This window comes from Pungitius pungitius, chromosome 2 (genome assembly GCF_949316345.1).
Source record: "Pungitius pungitius chromosome 2, fPunPun2.1, whole genome shotgun sequence".
Taxonomy (NCBI): Eukaryota; Metazoa; Chordata; class Actinopteri; order Perciformes; family Gasterosteidae; genus Pungitius; species Pungitius pungitius.
In genome coordinates this window covers 17254357-17273474 of record NC_084901.1, presented here as the reverse complement: position 1 = coordinate 17273474, position 19118 = coordinate 17254357, and the positions used below count along the sequence as shown (strand labels likewise).

Genomic DNA, 19118 nt, shown 5'->3' with positions numbered 1-19118 from the left:
TTCCTGACCGTTTGAAACGTTGATGAGACACAAAGAAACAAACCATTGCCCCAAAATATGTGTTAATAAAACGGTTCACTGTGTCGCTTCTTTGTTCACTGTGAAGGCAAAACACACTTTAGCGCACTCATTGTTCTATACAGATATTTTCAGCTCGTTGAATGTAGCCCCGCCTTAAAGGATCTTTAAGACATGAAAATGATTTCAGCAACTTTTTTTAAAAGACCGGAAAGCACACCGGAAAGATACTTTAGTTATTTATTAATGAGGGAATAAAGAGATGAAAGAGTTACATTTACATACGAATGGTCAGTTACAATTTATTAAATAGAAATGTCAAACATTTGGGGAGTGCAGCTTTTTAAAACTGGGGCTCTGTAATTGTGCATTCGCTCAAAAAAATAAATCAAATTATAAACTATATGAATTAACTTTTTTGCCGTAACATTATGGCCGCAAAGTGCATTTTGTCTTTGTCGTGACGCTGCACCTCATTATAAAGGTGTCCCGCGACAGAACATGGGAAAATGGAAATGTAAAATGAGGATGATCATTTTGTAAGTGGACATCTCCATGCGCAACAAATGGCTACACTAGACTAGATATATACACATAAGGCTCATCGCTTTGAGTCACATAAACACTGAAAACACAACAGTGCAGAAGCTTTAGAACCATCTTTAGGGATGAACAAAGCAGATTTATGAATCAACACCAAAAAGGTCTGTAATTAACACCCGTGTCTTAGACTCATTTTATAAGCAGAGCCATGTGGGACATTCTCAAAAATGCTTAATGTGCAAGAAAGAAAAAAACACCAACTATTAATGCCGTTAATACAACAAAACGTCATATATTGTAGATGGAGAAAAGTTTTTTTTTTAAAGTTTGATATGACCAATTCATTGTTTTGTTGACAAAATGATTTTCTTCTGGGATTTGAGTATTTTTTTAAATCTGACTTTTCGAAAGTCTTGACTGCAAAAAAATATGTAGACCGTAAAAAACAAGAAAAAGACATTAAATCTGATGTACAGTAAATACATAAAAAGTCAAAGTTCAACGTCTCTTTTCCCTTTGAGGTTAGTCTGAATGAATTTGGGGAGTTATTACACTGCACAGACAGTCCTTTAAGGAGATAAATTAAGCTTTTATGTACATACGGACATCGGGAATCGTCTCCAGCAGCTCGCCATCACAGCAGATCAGGATGAAAACACTACGGAAGCCCTGAAAGAGCCCCCCCCCACCCCCCCTCTGGTCCAAACGGTACAAAGAGCATCCAGGTTCTCTAACGAGGGCGGATCCACGTAAAAAGGATTCAGAGCTAAAATACGAGACTCGCTAATATGCGATGTACGGACCGTGTGTTTAAAGTGCGTGGATTATAACATGGACACTTTAAGTTCCATTTAGGACCAGACATATTTTCTGTGGACAAAATGAGCAACAAACCCAACCACCAGACTCTCTCATTTGGCCCAAAGTTACTCGATTAAAGTCCAGGTTGTGCATCTCAAAGTAGTTCATTGTTTCACTGGATAAGGCATGAATCAAAGAAAAAAAGAAATACAAAAAAACAAGGTGTTCGATGGTCAAAGTCTAAAAGCGCTTATTGAGAAGCAGTTTGTGAAACCAGTCCACCAAAAGATCAGCATCAACCACGTGATTCCATTACGCAAAGTAGTTTGGTTTCTAAATGAAAACTAACCCCCTAAAACCACCGTTGAATCCTCTGAAGGAATAATCTTTATCACAATACGTTTCATGACACCAAACATCTAGGACGTGACGGAATGAGAGGAACTCGTAAGCAGAGGCGCGATGAGGCCTTCAAAATGGCCGCCACATCCTTTGGCAGCAGAGACAAAAGGAGAATGTCAAATAATACATTTCGTTTCCTCTTCGGCCCGCGCTCGCCGCCTTCACTGCACGCTGAAGGCGGCGAGCGCGTCCACGTGCTTCAGCGCGTTGCGCTCCACGATCTGCTCCACGGCGATGTACGTCCCCGCCAGGAACCCGACCAGCCCGATCAGGCTGACCGCCACGTTCTTGGCGGTCACCAGCGGCGACAGCGCGCCCTCCGTGTGGAAGGTCAGCAGCTCGAGGATGGGGGGGAAGATCAGCGCCAGGAAGCTGCTGCTCACCGAGCCCACCAGCGAGATGACGAGGTCCAGCTCCGGGATGAGGACGGCGAGGGCGCCTGCGGGAGGACGAGCAGATGGACAGTCGATGGGTGGAAAAAAGAAAAAGGGGACGAGCCGAATGAACGATACCAACAACAAGCTCCGATGAAACCGTGACGAAAAGTTGGAGGTTGTACAAGAAACTAAAACAGTCCCGAAGGAACCTTTAAACTTCTCTTCAACGTCATCAGGACCGATCGATTCTTTACTCCAATGTAAAACTGACCTCCAAACAAGAGAACAAAGCAGGGGGACAGTTTGCTGCGAGAGAAAGATCTACAGCGGAAACAAGACAGAAAAGACAAGAACTGCATCGCGGGAATTAAAAGGAGGCGGAGTAAAAGAGACAGAGGAGGTCAGAGGGATGACGACACAAAGGAGACACGACGGAGCAGATTGGTTGTTGGTTTTTAACGCGTCAGCGGCCACGGTCACCAGGGACCTGAGTCATCTTCAGCAGCGGCCGCCGAGACGGGAATTAACGGTGACAGGGCGTTGCATCGGCGCACGGACACACAAACACACACACACACACAGTCTCCGGAGTGAGAGGGCGAGGACACGTCGGCTTGTTTCTTGTCCCATTAACGGTGGGTGATAAAAGGCTCTTTGGGCCGCGATCAAATTGATTGATTGCTTGCTTGCTGCTGCGTCCTCGCAAGAGTTTGTCACAGTGGCTTCCGAGGCGGAAGCCTTTAATCTGACCACATGATGACACGTTAGAGTGAAAAACCCTCTATTGACAGTATCTCATGGACGCAGGAAGAGAACCAGATGCAAAAAATATATACTTCAAGGAATTAAGATAAAATCTATTAAAAAAATATTCTTGAAGATCTGTTAACAGACACTTCGATAATTTCCTTAAGCCCCGCCTCCCGTCTCACTCACATGAACAGAGGAAGGAAAAGACATGTCTACAAGAACAACAACAAAAAAAGTCTCCCAGGTGCCCATGGCAACACATGACGGACTCCATCACAAGAAGGGATGTGTCTCTGTGAACTTCTGAGTAATTTGCGGCTTAAGAACAGACACTTGACAGATTAGATGTGTGATGAAGGGGTGCTGGTTTTCAGAGCAGAAGTTGTAACGAGATAGACGTGATGGAAGAGGAGAATATCCTCAGACTCTCCTCACACTGCGCTCCTTTAGAGCGAGACTCCGTTCTCCCATCCAATGCTTGAGCCACGTCGAGGCTCTTTGCACAGGTGATTATTTCTACACACACGCACACCTCGTCCGCCTCAGTACACAACAACCGGCTCACTGCTCAGGGAAGAGGAAACTACTCAGAGCGGATTTATTGATCCAATGGTTGTTTACAAAGGCTCATGTTTATTCTAGCGGCACATTGGTTGTGTTCTGAGCTTTGGTTGCCAACCGGTGAAATGTAATAACTTTAATGATCCACCGACTTCTCATTTCTGATCATCAGGTCAGAAACCCCTTTGGTTTACGACCAAATGCCTGGGGAAAACAAAAAACACTAAATTTATTCAAATTTGAGATTAATGACTCCTTTCGAGTCTATAAAAGAAAAAAAAACAACGGTACATTCCTGTGTATTTTTAATTTCCATGCATGGCCCAGCCCCTTCAGGACCAATACAGTCCCACTGCAATGGCTCCATTTTGCGTTGACGTGGCACGGAGGAGCGAGGGATCGACCCAAAGTGAGATGGTCCACCCGGCTTACCATCAACCTTTGCATTGCGGTAGCACGTTAATCGTAGCACCGCCCTAAAACCTGACTCACTGGCAAGGATGTAGATGATTCACTATTTAATTTTTTAAAATAAAATGGACAATTATACTGGACAATCTTAGCTGTGGAACTCTTATCGTGTGCTTTCATGTGCCCTCATTTTCAGAGCCACTCTGTTTTTACCTTGAGCAGGAAAAGGCTAAACTTTCTTGCTTTGCAATTATAAAACTTGAGGTTGGCCGTCCTCATTTCGCCTTGATCCGAAAATTCAATTGATTACTTTCAGGCCGTGGGATACTTTGAAGCCGCAGACAAAAACCTTTGGCCGAGTGGAAACAGGCGGAGCGCTGATCAGTTAATTCGACATTCTGCTGGAGGGAATGTAATCATTTGGACCCATGATTATTCATGCCACCTTCATTTGAGCAGCAAAGCAGGTGCAGCACCACGAGGCATACATGGGGGTTTTATATTGGTTCACCATGAACTTAAATCGTAACACTTTATATTGCAGTCGTTTTATGGTAGTTTGTCTTCAGGAGGAACAACAGCACACGGCTTTCTGCAGCAAAAATGACAACTGTAGAAAATGATCGCTGCAAAGTTGTGACGCTTTGAGGGAGATTTGTTTCATGAATGAATCCATGACAAATCTCTTCCGAAAAAAAAAAAAAAAAAAATGGAAATGTTTAAATGATGAAGACATTCGACCTTACAGGCACACAAGTGAGCCTTTTAAAATTGGTGCTTTGAAAGTGGAAATAACCAAACGCGTCTGAGCAAGGGAAGAACATTAGAACAGTCCCCTGTCACTCAGCAGCTGACCTATAGGGGTCAACCTAGAACTCGTCAAAAAGAAGGACGTCACACATCAAAGAGCATTATTGCCTCACACTGTAAAGGGCAGAAAGTCGTCAAATCACAAACGCTGATAAGACAAAACCTTTTAAGAAACGAGGTTTATTGTACGACGGCAAAATGTCACGCAGGGACCTTTTCTTCAGCGACACGCTATTTAAATAATTTTTCACTGGGAGATCCCCACCATCAATATCAACTGATGGAAGTGCCAGCAAAGCGCATACATTGTCACTGTGCTTGTAAAAATCTAACTGATTAAAGCAAATTAACAATGAGCGCCTCTGGGAAAAACAAAATAACAAAGACCTGAGCACTGTGGGTAAAGAGGACCTCAGAAGACACTTCCATCTCGTCCCCAAACGAGCAGAGGGACACTCGTTTAGATCTAAGTGCTCTTGGCATTCGAGGGGTCTGATTGCAGGTGTAAGAAAAGCTTCTATGATAACAGTACTGTTCCTAAGGGTCTGCTGGAAGAACACAGCTTTCTGTCCTACTTTAAGTGAAAACAGACACTTTGGATACAAGTCGTTGTCATCAGTGATAAATTGAGGACGCCGTGCACTTTAGCGCACCAGATCATGCCCCCATTTGCATCAATGCACGCGCATTAGCAGTATTCCAAGATTGTATGAAAGCAAACCAATGTGCATATATGTAACAGAAGAAGGTTTGCAGCTATTGAGGGGGGGGGGGGCAAATGGCAAACGATACAGGCTCAGTAAGAAGTAAAGGTGAACACATCATGCTTTCTGAAAGGGTAAAAACATGACAGCCCTACGGCTACATGCAGCATGCACGTCACCTTTGTGCCATCAGGTACAGGAATAACATTTATTTTTAAAAAGGAAGAGGAGGAGGCTCACGTCCTCTTTTGTTCCCGTCAACAGATTAACAACAGGCTGCTCAGATGGAGGAGACTCTTTCAGAGCCGGGATGAAACCCGGCTTTGTCCCAGCAGGAACGCGTGGATACAAGTGGTGGATTCATGGCTCCATTAAAGACAAAATGAGTAGAAAGGACATTGTGTAACCTTTGAGTCGTCAAAGCCAGAAGTGTTCGAGCGGCACATCTATCTGCTTTAGAAAGAAAACCCCGTGTTAGCTGAAGAGCCAGATATTTCCCTGAGGAGGCGCTACATGGGAGTTGTAAGCGTACCCACGGGGGAGGGGAGGGCTGCATGCAGTTACATCACCTTTATCAAAGAAAGTCATGTCTAGCTTGTGGGGTGGACAGCTCAATAAAAACAGAATTTTATATCTTTAGCCTTTGAAGCTTTTAAAAAAAATGTAACTTCAAGTGTTGAGCCTTGTAGCAGCTGCATCAAAATAACAAACATCTGTATCGGCCTGTATGAATCATCCACAATCGCAGATAGGTATGGCGCCAAGTGTGATCGTGGCGTCTCTAAAAGTTGCATATGAGCCTATTTTTGTTTTTTTTAGTTTTATGAAGGTTTCCCCCCCCCCCCCCCCCATCAGCTTGTTATGTTGGTCTGCACCCTGGTGGCCAGAGTAAACCAGGCTGACATAGCTCAACAAGGCTCCCCACCTTCCTGCTACTGTAAGTTGATGTACATCTACCAGACGTTAAAAATGCACATTTCAGGTATACCATCGAATCAAACGCCAATCCTGGAACTCTGCCTGGGACCGATCCTCGTCAAACCCTGTGACATAATGGCATCGCTGCACAGACGGAAGAGGAAAAGGCAAAGCTACAGCCGCCACTCACAGGCCCTTTGAGCCAAAACAACAGTAACGGGAAAAGTAAGCACCGCCCCCTCTGAGGCACCCCCCCCCCCTACTAAACTAGAATGGAGGGCTCACTTCAGAAGAAATCTCTGTGCACTGAAACATCCTGACCTTCAAAAGCAGGGGCACGAGTCAAAGCTCACCTCTGCAGAGAAAGAGGGGGGCTGCTGGCTCTCAGCAAAGTGAAAAACTCCGGGGAAATGTGAGACACGAGGGGACTGATCACAGTTCGGCCACTTGAGCGCACAACAGCATAGACGAGACACTCAAGCCAACGCTGCACTCTCATCTTTTCACATTCAATCATTGACGCAGCAGATTCTACACAGAGGTGATTAGTTTGTTGGATGTCCCGTTTTGGACACCCCAACCAGGTCCAAAAATAAAAACAACGGTTGTCTTTTGTAGAGCTAAACAACCGTAGACGTGTAAACACTCTGGTTATTAGTGTCAGAGTTTAGGTGTGAAATACTGTTCGATGCAAGATCCCTTTGCAACAGTTAGAAGAAGCTTAAAGAGAGTGATGAAGCGGCTCCGTCACCCGCTCAGGAGTACAGGTACAGTAAATTACAATATCTGGACCGAGCAGAACAGCGACTCAGTATACGTCTGTTAGACACGTCAGTCAGCGTCCTGCCCCACCCTGAAGTACCCTCTGCTGCATGGTCCATTTAATCCAAATGGATCAAACTTTAGGCCGCGTTACTCACACGTGAAGACGACCATGAAGGAGCGCAGCAGCAGGTTGACGGGCGTCTTCCACCTCTGCGACACGCGCTCCATCACAGGCGGGATGAGGATCTCTGCGGGGACGTAGAACTGCAGGGCGAAGGTGATGAAGATACCGAAGCAGTAGAGCAGCTTCACAGTCTGGTACGTCCTGGGAAGAGACAAGGGGGGGATTTTTTTTGTTTTTTAAAGTTGTCTTAAAAACTTATTTTTTTGTTTCCCCAGCTGTTCCGTTTTAATCTCTGAAACACTAAAACTAACTTTATTGATCCATCAATAAAGTTGAGGTTAGTGACGGGACAATATTAATTTTTAGTAGTTTCAGTAAACCAACAAGTGGGTAAAATAATGGATTAAAACAATGAATCTGACTGGCATTTAACAAGAAACAAGATAATTAAATTTGTGCCCAAAAAACAGCGCCTCAACGTAAACAAATTCAAATTAATCAATAGATTTGGTTTGAAAAAAACAACTGAAAGTAGAACATTAAATAAATTATTTGATGTCAATATTTTGAACTTGGAAAATCAGAGCAGGGTAAACAATAATTTAAACATATGTTGCAGCTAAGAAAACCTTTTATAAAAACACTTTATTTTTCTGTCCTTGTAAAAGGTAAAGAGAAAAATTACAAACATAAAGCTGATGTGCGGGTAATTATAGAATGAGGTTTCAACCTCATTGAAAAGTCAATTAATCCCGAAAAGTAACGACATTGCTCCAGTCACGGGAGGCATCGCCGTGACAACGGTAACAAGTAATGAGCGAAAGGAGAAGAGCGGTCTGTGAAGCAGACACATAGGACCTTCATGGCTTTAGACGGGACGTCAGTAGATGAATTCAGGAAGGACACCACTATTATCAGAGTGATTCAATAGCCATTGTGTCATTAGAATACAATTTAGTCTCAATGTAGACAACACCTGGTGTTCATGACATGCGATACAGCTGCTGTTCTGAACAGCTGGGACCGGCGAGCTCTCTGGAGGTCATTGGGGTTTTTCTTCTATTTACGGAGGCAGGAAAGCTGAGGTTAGCGTTGCCATGGACGACCGGCGAAACATATACAGAGAACATTCACCTTTACCGATTCACATGGCTTCTGTTAAGAGGAGACCTCAGGTGGACACGCACACTCATGCGGCTGCCAACACCAGTATCTTTTGATGAGGGATTAGCGTATTAAATATATGCTCATTTTCATTCTTACATCAGCCATTAAATAAATCTCATGTTCTTCTCAATTAATGTACAAGTCCTTTGAGCAAATTGACAAAGTCAATTTGTTGGAAATGGTTCATTTAAGAATAATTCCGGCTGCTTTTTTGGCACCGACTTTGTTCCTGACTGTAACCGTGGAGAGAAATACGAACTCTGGCTGAGCGTCATTTTATTTAATATATTTTATACAAGTGCTTCAGTTATCACAGATTCTCTGGAGACGCTCATAGTTTCACTCTGCGAATCTTTGGAAATATGTGAAAAATTATAATTCTTGAGCACAGAGATTCCTTAGCAGAACAGAAAAGGTGTATTTCACCGTTCCCTCATACTTACCTATACACCGATAAGAAACTAGATACAAAAATCTATTTTTTGCCCAGCTTTAACATAAGTGCATTTAATAAAAAATTACATTTGCGCCTCTTTCTCCAACGTGAGATCTGCTGCCATTGTCTTACCAGCAGTTGGGCAGGTTGAGCGTGATACTCCCTCCAATGTGCTCCCCGAAGCACATGTACCCGATGGTGCCGAGGCTGATGTAGAGGAAGGTGACGATACCCATTCCCGAATACAGAACGGGGATGAACCTCTGAGGCCTCTGCATCTTGTTCTCCAGGGGAAGAACCTGCAGAGACCAGGTGGACAAACTCGGACTGTCAGCAGAGTTCATTGAAGCAGATGCTCATTGAAGCACTGCTCAAACATGTGAAACATGTTTGAGCAGTGCTTCATCATCAGTCAGTCACGTACCACTCCGATCCCTTCAAAGGCAAAGATGGCCGTCCCAAAGAAGAGGGGGTAGTCCTTGGCTCGGCCCACTTTGGGGAGGTCGATGGGGTACTTGATGTTCTGCGGTGGAAGAGAGAAGAGCTTTAACTTTCATTCTGCATCATCTTATTTGAGCATCTGATTGTATTTGCAGTCACAAGGACACCACATGTTTTTTTTCAGCTAGTAATACAATTAATGTTAATATGGTCTTGTATAAGTGGCTGTGAAATCTACAAGCTTCAGCAATTCAGCAGATCTGTCTCCTGTTGTTATTTTGAAAGTGCAGGACAAAGAACCCAGATCAGGAAAAGTATCCCAAGCAGAAGATAATCAACATTTTCTGAGACTGATTTTTTTCCCTGCTGTGTTAATGACTAGGATAAGTTTTGCCAGAATTTTTTTTAAGGAATATTTTATACCTGTAAGAAAAAGGATATACAACAAATACATGGGTGTCTTCTGACTGCTGTAGACACGTTGTTGGTTTACTTAAATAACAAAGAGAGCGAGATGCTCACCGTGAGCGAGTAGAAGTAGATGAGAATCAGGCTGGCCGTCATCATCAGGTTGGCCACCAGAGAGAGGGGGGCCAGGTACCGGAGGTCGGGGGTGAAAACCAGCAGGATGATGGGGGGCAGGAAGCAGAGCATGTAGAGGCGCGAGTCGAAGCTCGGCACCAGGAGCTGAGTCTGGTTGGTGTAGTTCATCTGGCAGCTGAAGGTGGTGGTGTTGGCGGCTTCCACCACCTGGTGAAGGTTCGAATAATGGAGGAGAGCACATGTATTAATGAGACAAGGAGGAAACCGAGTCGGCACGCCTACAATCCAGCCGATGAGGGGGGAGTGCAGGGGTTGACAGTGATCTAGTGAGCGACTAGTTATGTAGGAGGTAAGAAGTATTCCTGGACTGACACCACCACCAAGTGGCCAGACACGGGACAACATTAAGTCAAATCTGGATAACAGTTACTTGAGGTCTGATTTTTTTCTGAATCTGATGCAAATACAAAGCAAATGATTGAAATGTTCACATTAAAGACCAGTTCCCCCTCCCATTCCTCATCAATAGGATCAGTATTGGCAGGCATGGTGGTACATGAGCAACACTTCATGCTGCGGCATGTCCGTGCCCTCCACAGTTCCTGTGACCCATTTATTTGCATCTTGTGTGGTACGAGTACATGGACATGGGTGAGAGGCGAGATAAAAACAATGTATTCGGATATTGAAGTGTGCGAGTGTGTTCTGGACCTGCTTGATATTGTCACTGAGGAAGACAAAGTAGACACAGCAGAAGCCCAGCTGCGTGATGATTAGAAACAAGTTCACTATATGTCTGAAAGAGACAGAAAACAGAAAATATTGAGCCACGTTCAATTTGACAGGAAATGCTCTCATTTGAACGAACTATTAGTTTCAACAAGTCACAGTCAGTCCAGAAACAAGCAAGACATCCTGAGATAAACGTGCAGCTATAAAACAGCACATTACAGATTTTCATAATGAAAAATTCTGGCCACATGTTTTTTTTTATGTAATGGGAGAGCCTCTGAAACACCAATTATCCCATGAGACTTAACTGATACATTAATGCCTGATTAAGATCATTTACTAAAACATGGTCTTACTTTCCCCACTGAGAGTGTCTCCTCAGCCACGACACGTTCTCCATCCCGTACTCCATCGCCTCGCCGTAACTTAGAGACGGACGGTCCATCCTGCGAGGGAAACAATTCCACAGTATTCACATCTTTATTCGCTCACAATGCAACACCCCCATCCAAATATCTCTCCACCTGCTGGAGCTCAGCTCTTATGACAGAAATCCAGTAAAACCAAGAGTGGCGTTTCTACTCACTTGGCACTGAGGTGGTGGGAACATTTCACCAGCAGCCTCATACAGTGGACCGCTATGACGCCCATGCACAGCAGGCTGATGGGTCCGAGCTGGGGAGAGACAAAAGGCCTGATATTAACACCGGGGTTTAAAACGCGAGGATAAAACCATGGAAGTGAAACCGTAAGGGGGATCTAGGAAAATTTGCTGTAAACAGAACATCCTTCGTGTAGTGGGGTTTGCTCCCGGATGCATGAAGTAAATTACAAAAACAGTGCACATGAGCTTTAAGGTTAGACAGCTACCATAATATCCAGCCAGACATGGCCAATTAAGTGCAATATTTAGAAATTGACTAAAACTGAAAGGTTGTTACTCATGTTACAACATCGTACTCTCATTGCTGTGGAACCGGTGGGAGCAGTAGAAATGCTTTGCATTACAAGTTCATACATTTAGACTGTTGCAAAAGGACATAATTGTGTTACAAGTCATGTGAAAACAAGTGGCTGTGAACTCTGTTACTGTCTAAATCGTCCGTATCTCTCCCCGTCACAGCTCTGGTTTTCAGCCGTGGATATAGCTGCTCATCAGAAGGATAAAAACACCTTGATTCCCTCGAGCATTCTGGCCACAGTATTTCCATGTGGTGCCTCATGCAAATGACTTGCCGCCGAGGCCGTAAGCGATATGAACAGGAAGCAGTGCTTCCATATTGCCAGACACGCTTCCTGATTAAAAGCCCTGCGTACTTACCACCAGGCCGGCGTTCTTCACCGCCAGCGGCAGCCCCAGTAGCCCCGTGCCGATGTTTCCCTTCAACAGGTGGATGAGAGTCTGACAGAAACTGGAAGAACAAGTTGGGTCTGCATCAGAGACAGGTCATCACAGCTGTAGTTACATGAGGGACTTCATAATACTCACGAGGTTCCCTCCCGTCCTCCGATCCTCTCATAGGTACGTTGGGGTCTGGTGGGTCCTGGAGGAGAAGGACAAAGCGCATCCATTTCTGATGGAATTGGGTCGGAAAACAAAGAACCTGCCGCGAAGGAGAGAGGGCAAAAAGGAGAACAGTGAGGCGCTTGGGTGGCGTGGGTCTAATAGTATGTGGAGGCCTCATGAAGCTAAGCTCCCTCAAAAACTACATCTGTTGAAAGCCTTTTATCCACACAGACTAAAAAGTGACCCGATGCACCAAAAGGCATTTTCATCAACCTATCAAAATATTTAAACAATGTTGTAAAAAAAAAAAAAAAAGAATAAATAAATAAGTTTAATTTTCATATTGAACGCAGTGCTGCTTGTCACATCTGTGAAATGACTGGTTTAGTTTTTCATGTTCATATGCTATCAAGACATTGTACACTGAGGTCCGAACCTGTGGACGCCGACAAATTAACAAGAAATCAACAAGGTAATCAATAAAAGAACAGGAGTGATATTGGTTATGGCAATAATATCAATTAATCAAATAATTTGTATGTAAAGTTTGAGGTTAATTTTTCATTTATTGATCAGAAGAAATATGTGGAACATTATCACTAAATGAGTGTCATCATTCATGTTACTGTTACAGCCTTCTTTACTTTTGCTAACCTGCCTATAAAGACATACCGTTAACATCAAAGATGGCATAAGATTTATTACTGGAACAACATACTTCTAAAAAGGTACACATTTTTGTTGAGAGGAAAGTGTGTTTTGAGTGTGCTGGTGTGCAAACAAAGAACTTTAATTTAGTTAGAATAGAGTCAGTGGCTCTTCACTTTGATATTTGCAGAGTGACTTTTAAAGTCACGATGACAATACAACAGAAAACCAGTTGATCAATAAACCTTCAAAGCCTCAAGCCACCCAGGCCAACGATGACTGCTTTTCTTCGCAGAGCAGTTTACTTCAGGGTCTCGTGACAATGCCATTTTACAAGCGGGGAGGGACTGTTCACAGCATATTTATTGAAGGATGGCTGCAGGAAGAAGTTCTCCTTGAGAAGTGAAACTGAGGGCTGTCTTTAAAGACACAGTACTGCAAAACCTCAGTCCACTTAGTTTAAAAAATGGAAAAAAAAGGAGCTGGTCTTTTTTTGAAAAACTTCAGGTTCTATTTACAGAAATGTATTGGGTCACACAAGAAATTATTTACAAAGGATTTTGTCCAACAGTTTGAGCATAGGTGGATTGGGAGTAAACTTAATAGCACACTGAACATTTCACTTACTGCTTTGACCTGCTAAGACCTCCTAACCAACAACACACAAGCTGAGCCAAAAGAAACAAAAGCCCCTGTGATGAGTCAGTGTTTACATGTCAGTGTGGATTACAAGTAATCCCACTGCGTCGTCGTACCTACTTCACAATACACTCCTCCCTCCCGCAAAGTACAGCCCTGCTGGTGACACATGAAGAGATCCACAACAAACACTAAACTACCTTCACCCCGGGTGTCCACGTCGCTGGTGGCCATCATGTTGGGTCGGGTGGCACTGCGGGCGTCGTCTCTCCCAGCCGCGCGGATCCTAATGCCGAGAGATCAGGGCGTCCAGCATGGACCGCTGCACGTCGCAAAGCAGAGAGAGCAGTTCAATGCATGACTCTGCAGCGGTAAATTGATCCGTTCTCGGTGGAAGAGAAAGAAGCTCCAGAGAAGGAATAACGCTCTTTAAAACAACATTATTGACTGTTTTAAGCGAGGATGAAAGACTTGTTCGCTTTATGGATTGCGTTCTGTTGGCATAACATTTCCCTCGCGGCTTTGGGGCGACAAAGAGACTCGTTGGATGGTCTTTTTGATCATCGCACTTGACACTGGGGCACTTAGCTAGTGCATTACATAAGTACAGGAGAAAACATGTTCATGACCTTCTGAGGGAATCTGCACAAGGATCATACAGGGAAAGCGTCACGGTCCACCTGCCGAGTCAGTGCAACGAGATCAGAGTTCACCCTTCATGTCTAGCGAGCACACTTCCTCAAATGTTTTTGTCAGAATATCTGCTTGATATAAAATTAGCTGAGAACTTATGAAAATGGATTGTATTTCTTAATATAACTTGCTATAAAAATAGAAGTTTTAAAAGGCTTTGTATAATTGACTTTGTTTATCCAGCAGCCACCTTACATTAGCACAGTTTTACGGTCTGTTTAAGCCAAAACAGAGACAGTTTGAAAAGACAAAGCCTCCCGTGTGTGTGAGCATTCATTTCTCCTGTCAGTTCCTCTTGTGGTTCAGTGAGCATGCAGAGAAAAAAAATGATGTGCGACTCCCACCGCGACCACAATGTTACTGTGAGCTTGATGAGCAGAGTAAATAATGAGTGACACGTCAACTTTCATGATGTGCTGCGAGATAAGCGGAACAAGTTACGCTCCTCTGACATGAAAGTAGCATGATGTGCAATTGCGAGCATCAAGCCCAAAGGATGCTATGAATCTTTCTACAGCTGAAAATAAAGTGCATTTATTATAAGTTCTTCACAGGAAAATTGAAAAAAGAACCAATTGAATAAAGATGTGGCACTGGTTTTATAGATCGAAGTTAAAGGTTCCCACTTCTTTTAAGCTCTCAGATGAGGTTTCACAGAGGGGAAGTGAAAATGAAAGATCTACAAAATTCAGGAATCACTTATAAGCTTCACAAGAAGGCCAAGTCATGACCTACTGATAAAAATACTGTTATGGAGGTGATTTTACTTTGCATTAGTTATATTCTGCCTCATTTTCACTATAGTACCATTGATTTGTTTAAAACAAACAAACAATTCCTATTCACATCTGCAGTAAACGGGGCAAAGCCTCTACCACCATGGTGTGCACAGGTGTGCTGCATAGCTTGATTGGGATGTGATTAGTTCCATATGTATGCTCTGATGAAGATCCTTTGGACCAAAGGCCAAACAATAAAGTGTCCTTTGCATCATTTTCGGCGTGCAGGTATTTATTCTACCAGTTTGAGCTTGATACATGCTGCAGATAAGAAGTTAGCAGTGGTAATCTGGCATTTAACCATTTCTTAAAAGACATGACTCAGGAGCTTCAATGATGGATGAAATAAGTGTTCTGTGTTGAAAACAGACATTTCAGATCAAGAAATTAAAGGAAAAAGTTCTTTCCGTTGTTTGCTGAGGAAGATTGAACCGCGTTTGCACATGGTGCGGTCGAACTAAACAGGGGCGTCTTCATATGCTCAGCAAGGTTTCTTAAATGTCAATTCACGACAGCACCAAAACACCCACAGCCCCTAACAGACAGCTTTTAAACAGACCAGCGCACAAACGGTTACTCTGATATTTACCTCAGCGGGACGACAAACGCAGCAAACAGGCTTTTTTTAACAGGCTTAAACACATTTAGTAGCATTAGATTAAAACGTTACGTTAACCTAAACGACCCTGGTAGAGAGCGGTTATTAGCATGGAAGCGTAGCGGCATGTTAGCATCTTGCCTAAGATCTTTACCATCTGACAGCTACCGAGGTTAGCCTCGGTTAGATAGCGCTAGCGCTACGTTTAGGCAAACACCGCCCGAGTTCGCGCTCGTCACGAAGAACCTACCTCGGGGGGCAGGAGGACCTTGTGCTAACGTCGTCGCAGAACCTCTTAGTTTTCGTTGGCCGTCATGGCGGTTAGTTACGCAGCGGCGACCCTGCTCTGATTGAACGTTTCACCGGACTCGGTTTGGGACTCTTCTGTGTGTCCGCGAGCCAAAGGCGTTGTCACGTGACCCCACCGACAACGTGGCGTCACGATCTGTGCTCGATGCGTCGTTGTCATAGATACGTTTTAAAACGTGTAAAAGCCTCACTTTCGGTTTCTGACACTTAACTTACATTCATAGAATTATTTATGTTATTTAACAGGAGTCTTGATTAGCGTGCATATTAAAATCAATGTTTTGTGTTTGTGTGCCAGGCTACATTTGACAAAGTCTTAAGCTTTTGTATTTATTTTACTCTTTCTTCATATGCAAATTACTCCAGTTACCTGGAAAACATAAAACTAAAAAACAGAGGGTGTTGAAATGTAAATAGGAAAAGTCAAGTCAGCCAAGTTGATTCGCAAAGGTCTACAGCCAAAGTAAAAGCACTGGGGAAACTGGTTTACTTGAACAGTGAAACAGAACAACTTAACTAACTATGAAATTAAATTGCCTCGACACATAGACGTCATATAATTGTGCAGTAATAATTCAAAATCGTACGAAGTTCCAACATACAATACACTATTTGTTCTATTTTTTCCAAACCGGATATCCGGTTACTACATTGAGCAACGCTAGCTTCATGCCAGCTAAGTTTTAGTGGACATTTGTGGAGGTTTTCCGGGGCGACGGTTGCTTGTCAGTCAGAGGCAAAAGTCCACAGCTCGTTCGACAATCGGTTTGAGCCACATCACTATAAACATGACCGTGAGTAACGACCGCTATTTGCACTTTACTTTAGCTTTAGTGTCAGGTTAACTGCGCACTTCTTTCTGCATTGCTAAATATCCGTCAAGCTAGCTGGCCATTGAACAGCACTCAGTTAGCTTATAAGTTAACAGTTGCTTCCATCGATCACACGGTTATCGATCATTTTCGTCGATCTGACTGGGAACAGCGTGACTGGTGACGTTAAGCAATGCTGCTAACGACGTCACAGATGTCCGATCTCACATAATGCCATATTAAGGAATTGTGTATCCATCACAAGCCCCCCAAAACTGTAACGGATTAAGATAACGTCATATTGCGTAGACCGTGTAGCGTTACGTAACGTTGATGTTATAAATAGTTATTAAAAAGGTTCCCGTCTCTAACAGAAGCACGAGTTCGAGGTGGCGATGACGTGTGAGGGATGCTCCGGAGCAGTTACCAGGATTCTCACCAAACTGCCAGGTGAGTCTGCCAAGTGTCCTCTAAGTCATCATGTTAGTGTTAATCAATATGTGGCTTTAAGTACAATTGCATATAAAGGCCATGCATTCATCACACTGTGGTGTGTGCTTCCCTCATGCCCCAAACTACTTAACATCAGCCTTTCGCAACTATCCTAAAAAAATACCTCCTTTGCATATTTTTATACATTTTACTTCTCATTGTGAAACAATGTTTCTTAAAGCCAAAAGCACTTCAGAGTTTACCAGCCACCCAGAGTGAGACAGTCAGGTTTTGCTCATTCTGCTACCACCAAGTACAAATGATATTCACGTTAGGATTACACGTTGGACTTTAACACTTGATTACCGGTTAGTTGTGTAACTCTTGATGCAGCTCTTGCTGGAATGCTAACAGATAGACATGTAAAATAATTTATCATTTTTACAGCCTTCCCACCAGCCAAACAGCCGACACCAGTGTGTATCATTTGCCTCCCTTAATGTTAAATGAATCAGGCTCAAGCATAAAGAAGAAAAGCCTCAATCTCTGTGCTCTTCTCCTGCAGAGAATCCAGTGAAAGAAAGAGTGCACTTTGAAAGCTTTTAAGTCCGCTTGCATCACAGCCAACTCGTGGCTTCTTTGTCTCTGAAAGCTCACACGGCTGACGTGTCACCTGATGCAGTGGCACTTTTACTTGGCTCCGTTTTGAAATGTCGTGCCGGTCTCTGATCCGCTTCCCTCGCCAGACGGCGTTGCAATGCAACAATTTTGATCTTGTCTGTTGGCGGACTGAAGAGCAATATATATATACAAAACCATTTTAAGAACAAAACCCACATTAGAATGAAGGCCTGTCATGGTGAATATTACTGCTTCCCGCAGTGAAAGAAAGGGCCTCTTTGTTCTCTCAGACGTGAAGTTTGAGATCGACCTTCCCAAGAAGCTGGTGTGGATCGAGTCCGACAGAGACGTGGAGTCTCTCACCGACACGCTGAAGAAGTGCGGGAAGGAGGTCAAGTACAACGGCACCAAGTAAAGGAACGTGTGCTTCACGTGGAGCAGGTGACGTGATGGGTGACGGAGTGTTAAAGTCTTATTACTCCTTTTAAGAAACAGTTTTGTCAGAATCTAATGGCTCTAAAATTGTAAAACAATTATTTTCAGTTTATGCATACATTTTACAGAGCGGGTCAGCTGACGTGCTCCATCTGTGTGTGTGCTTGTGGTTTTCTGTAGGAAGTCAATTCTGCTGGCGCAAACATCCAAGTTCTTTGCCTAATAAAGCAGCGTCTTATGGATCCCAAGTGGCCCCCACCTCAATCTCATACCTACATCATACCCCTCTTGGGGGCAGACCTCCTGTTGTGATGTCACCTGCGTTTCATCTTTATTTGCAGCTCTGAACTCTGCCGCTCTCCCGTGTGACGTACTTCTCCTACAGTTACGGTGTTTGTTCGTCACGTTCATGTTGCGCATCGCAGACACGGAACTCTGGTTTGTGTAATTAAAAAAAACATCACGACCTGCGACTGCATTTTTAAAAGCTCTGTTGCCATTCTTTAGCCACCAGTTTGAGTAAAAGCTAACAAGCGTTATTAAAGTAAACATTCCGAGGTCTGAAGAAGGGGGTGGAGGACTCGGCCGCTCCATCTTAGCTGCGTCACACGCCACACTACACAAGTTTATCAACTCTGTTACGGGGATTAAATAAATCTTCATGTTGTGTTCATGGGGAATAAAATCACTTCAGCCTGACAAAGTCTACTGTTTGATTGGCATCACCGACAGCTTTACTCAGAGTGTTTTATGGGGAAAAGAGGGAGCTGAGTTGAGTTTATTTTTCTGTGCTCTGGAAGATCTGCATGGTAACAAATAAGAAACATGTTTCATAGATCTTTTCTAAAAAAAAGTCAGCAGGAGATGAAAATATGTTGTCTTTAGTAAGATAATGTCTTGTGTAATACCCTATCTTATTAAAAAATGGTTCACCTTGACTTAATGCCATTGAACCACTACTAATTAAAATAATTATCGCCTCAAAGAATATTATTTAGTTCCACTACTTTTTTCTTCGTGATGAAGAATTTGATTTAAACATGTGAGGGCTTTTTCTCCCTTTAAACACGTTTCTGTGCTGATCCGTGCACTTAAACCATTTTATTTTCCTTTAGTTTTTCTTTTATTCAACCAAGTAAAGG

General features: G+C 43.4%; 2 protein-coding genes across 4 annotated transcripts; one reads left to right on the top strand and one right to left on the bottom strand.

Moving 5' to 3' along the window:
• Positions 1–244: 244 nt before the first annotated feature.
• Positions 245–15794, bottom strand: slc36a1 (solute carrier family 36 member 1). Of its 2 annotated transcripts, none has more exons than XM_037460525.2 (12): positions 15618–15794; positions 13498–13619; positions 11993–12107; positions 11825–11915; positions 11090–11178; positions 10860–10949; positions 10483–10567; positions 9751–9978; positions 9212–9310; positions 8920–9086; positions 7216–7385; positions 245–2203 (listed from the first exon to the last, which is right to left on the bottom strand). In XM_037460525.2, the coding sequence occupies exons 2-12, from the start codon at positions 13532–13534 to the stop codon at positions 1926–1928; spliced, it is 1449 nt and encodes a 482-aa protein (XP_037316422.1). In that variant the 5' UTR covers positions 13535–13619; positions 15618–15794; the 3' UTR covers positions 245–1925. The 2 variants fall into 2 exon arrangements, with proteins under 2 accessions (XP_037316422.1, XP_037316423.1); XM_037460526.2 differs by having other exon boundaries at positions 11993–12047.
• A 516-nt stretch (positions 15795–16310) lies between these two features.
• On the top strand, positions 16311–18679 carry atox1 (antioxidant 1 copper chaperone). 2 transcript variants are annotated; one of them, XM_037460530.2, is made up of 4 exons: positions 16311–16470; positions 16863–16938; positions 17832–17994; positions 18157–18679. In XM_037460530.2, the coding sequence occupies exons 1-3, from the start codon at positions 16465–16467 to the stop codon at positions 17954–17956; spliced, it is 207 nt and encodes a 68-aa protein (XP_037316427.1). In that variant the 5' UTR covers positions 16311–16464; the 3' UTR covers positions 17957–17994; positions 18157–18679. The 2 variants fall into 2 exon arrangements, with proteins under 2 accessions (XP_037316427.1, XP_037316426.1); XM_037460529.2 differs by having other exon boundaries at positions 16312–16470; positions 17832–17982.
• The last annotated feature ends 439 nt before the right edge of the window (positions 18680–19118 follow it).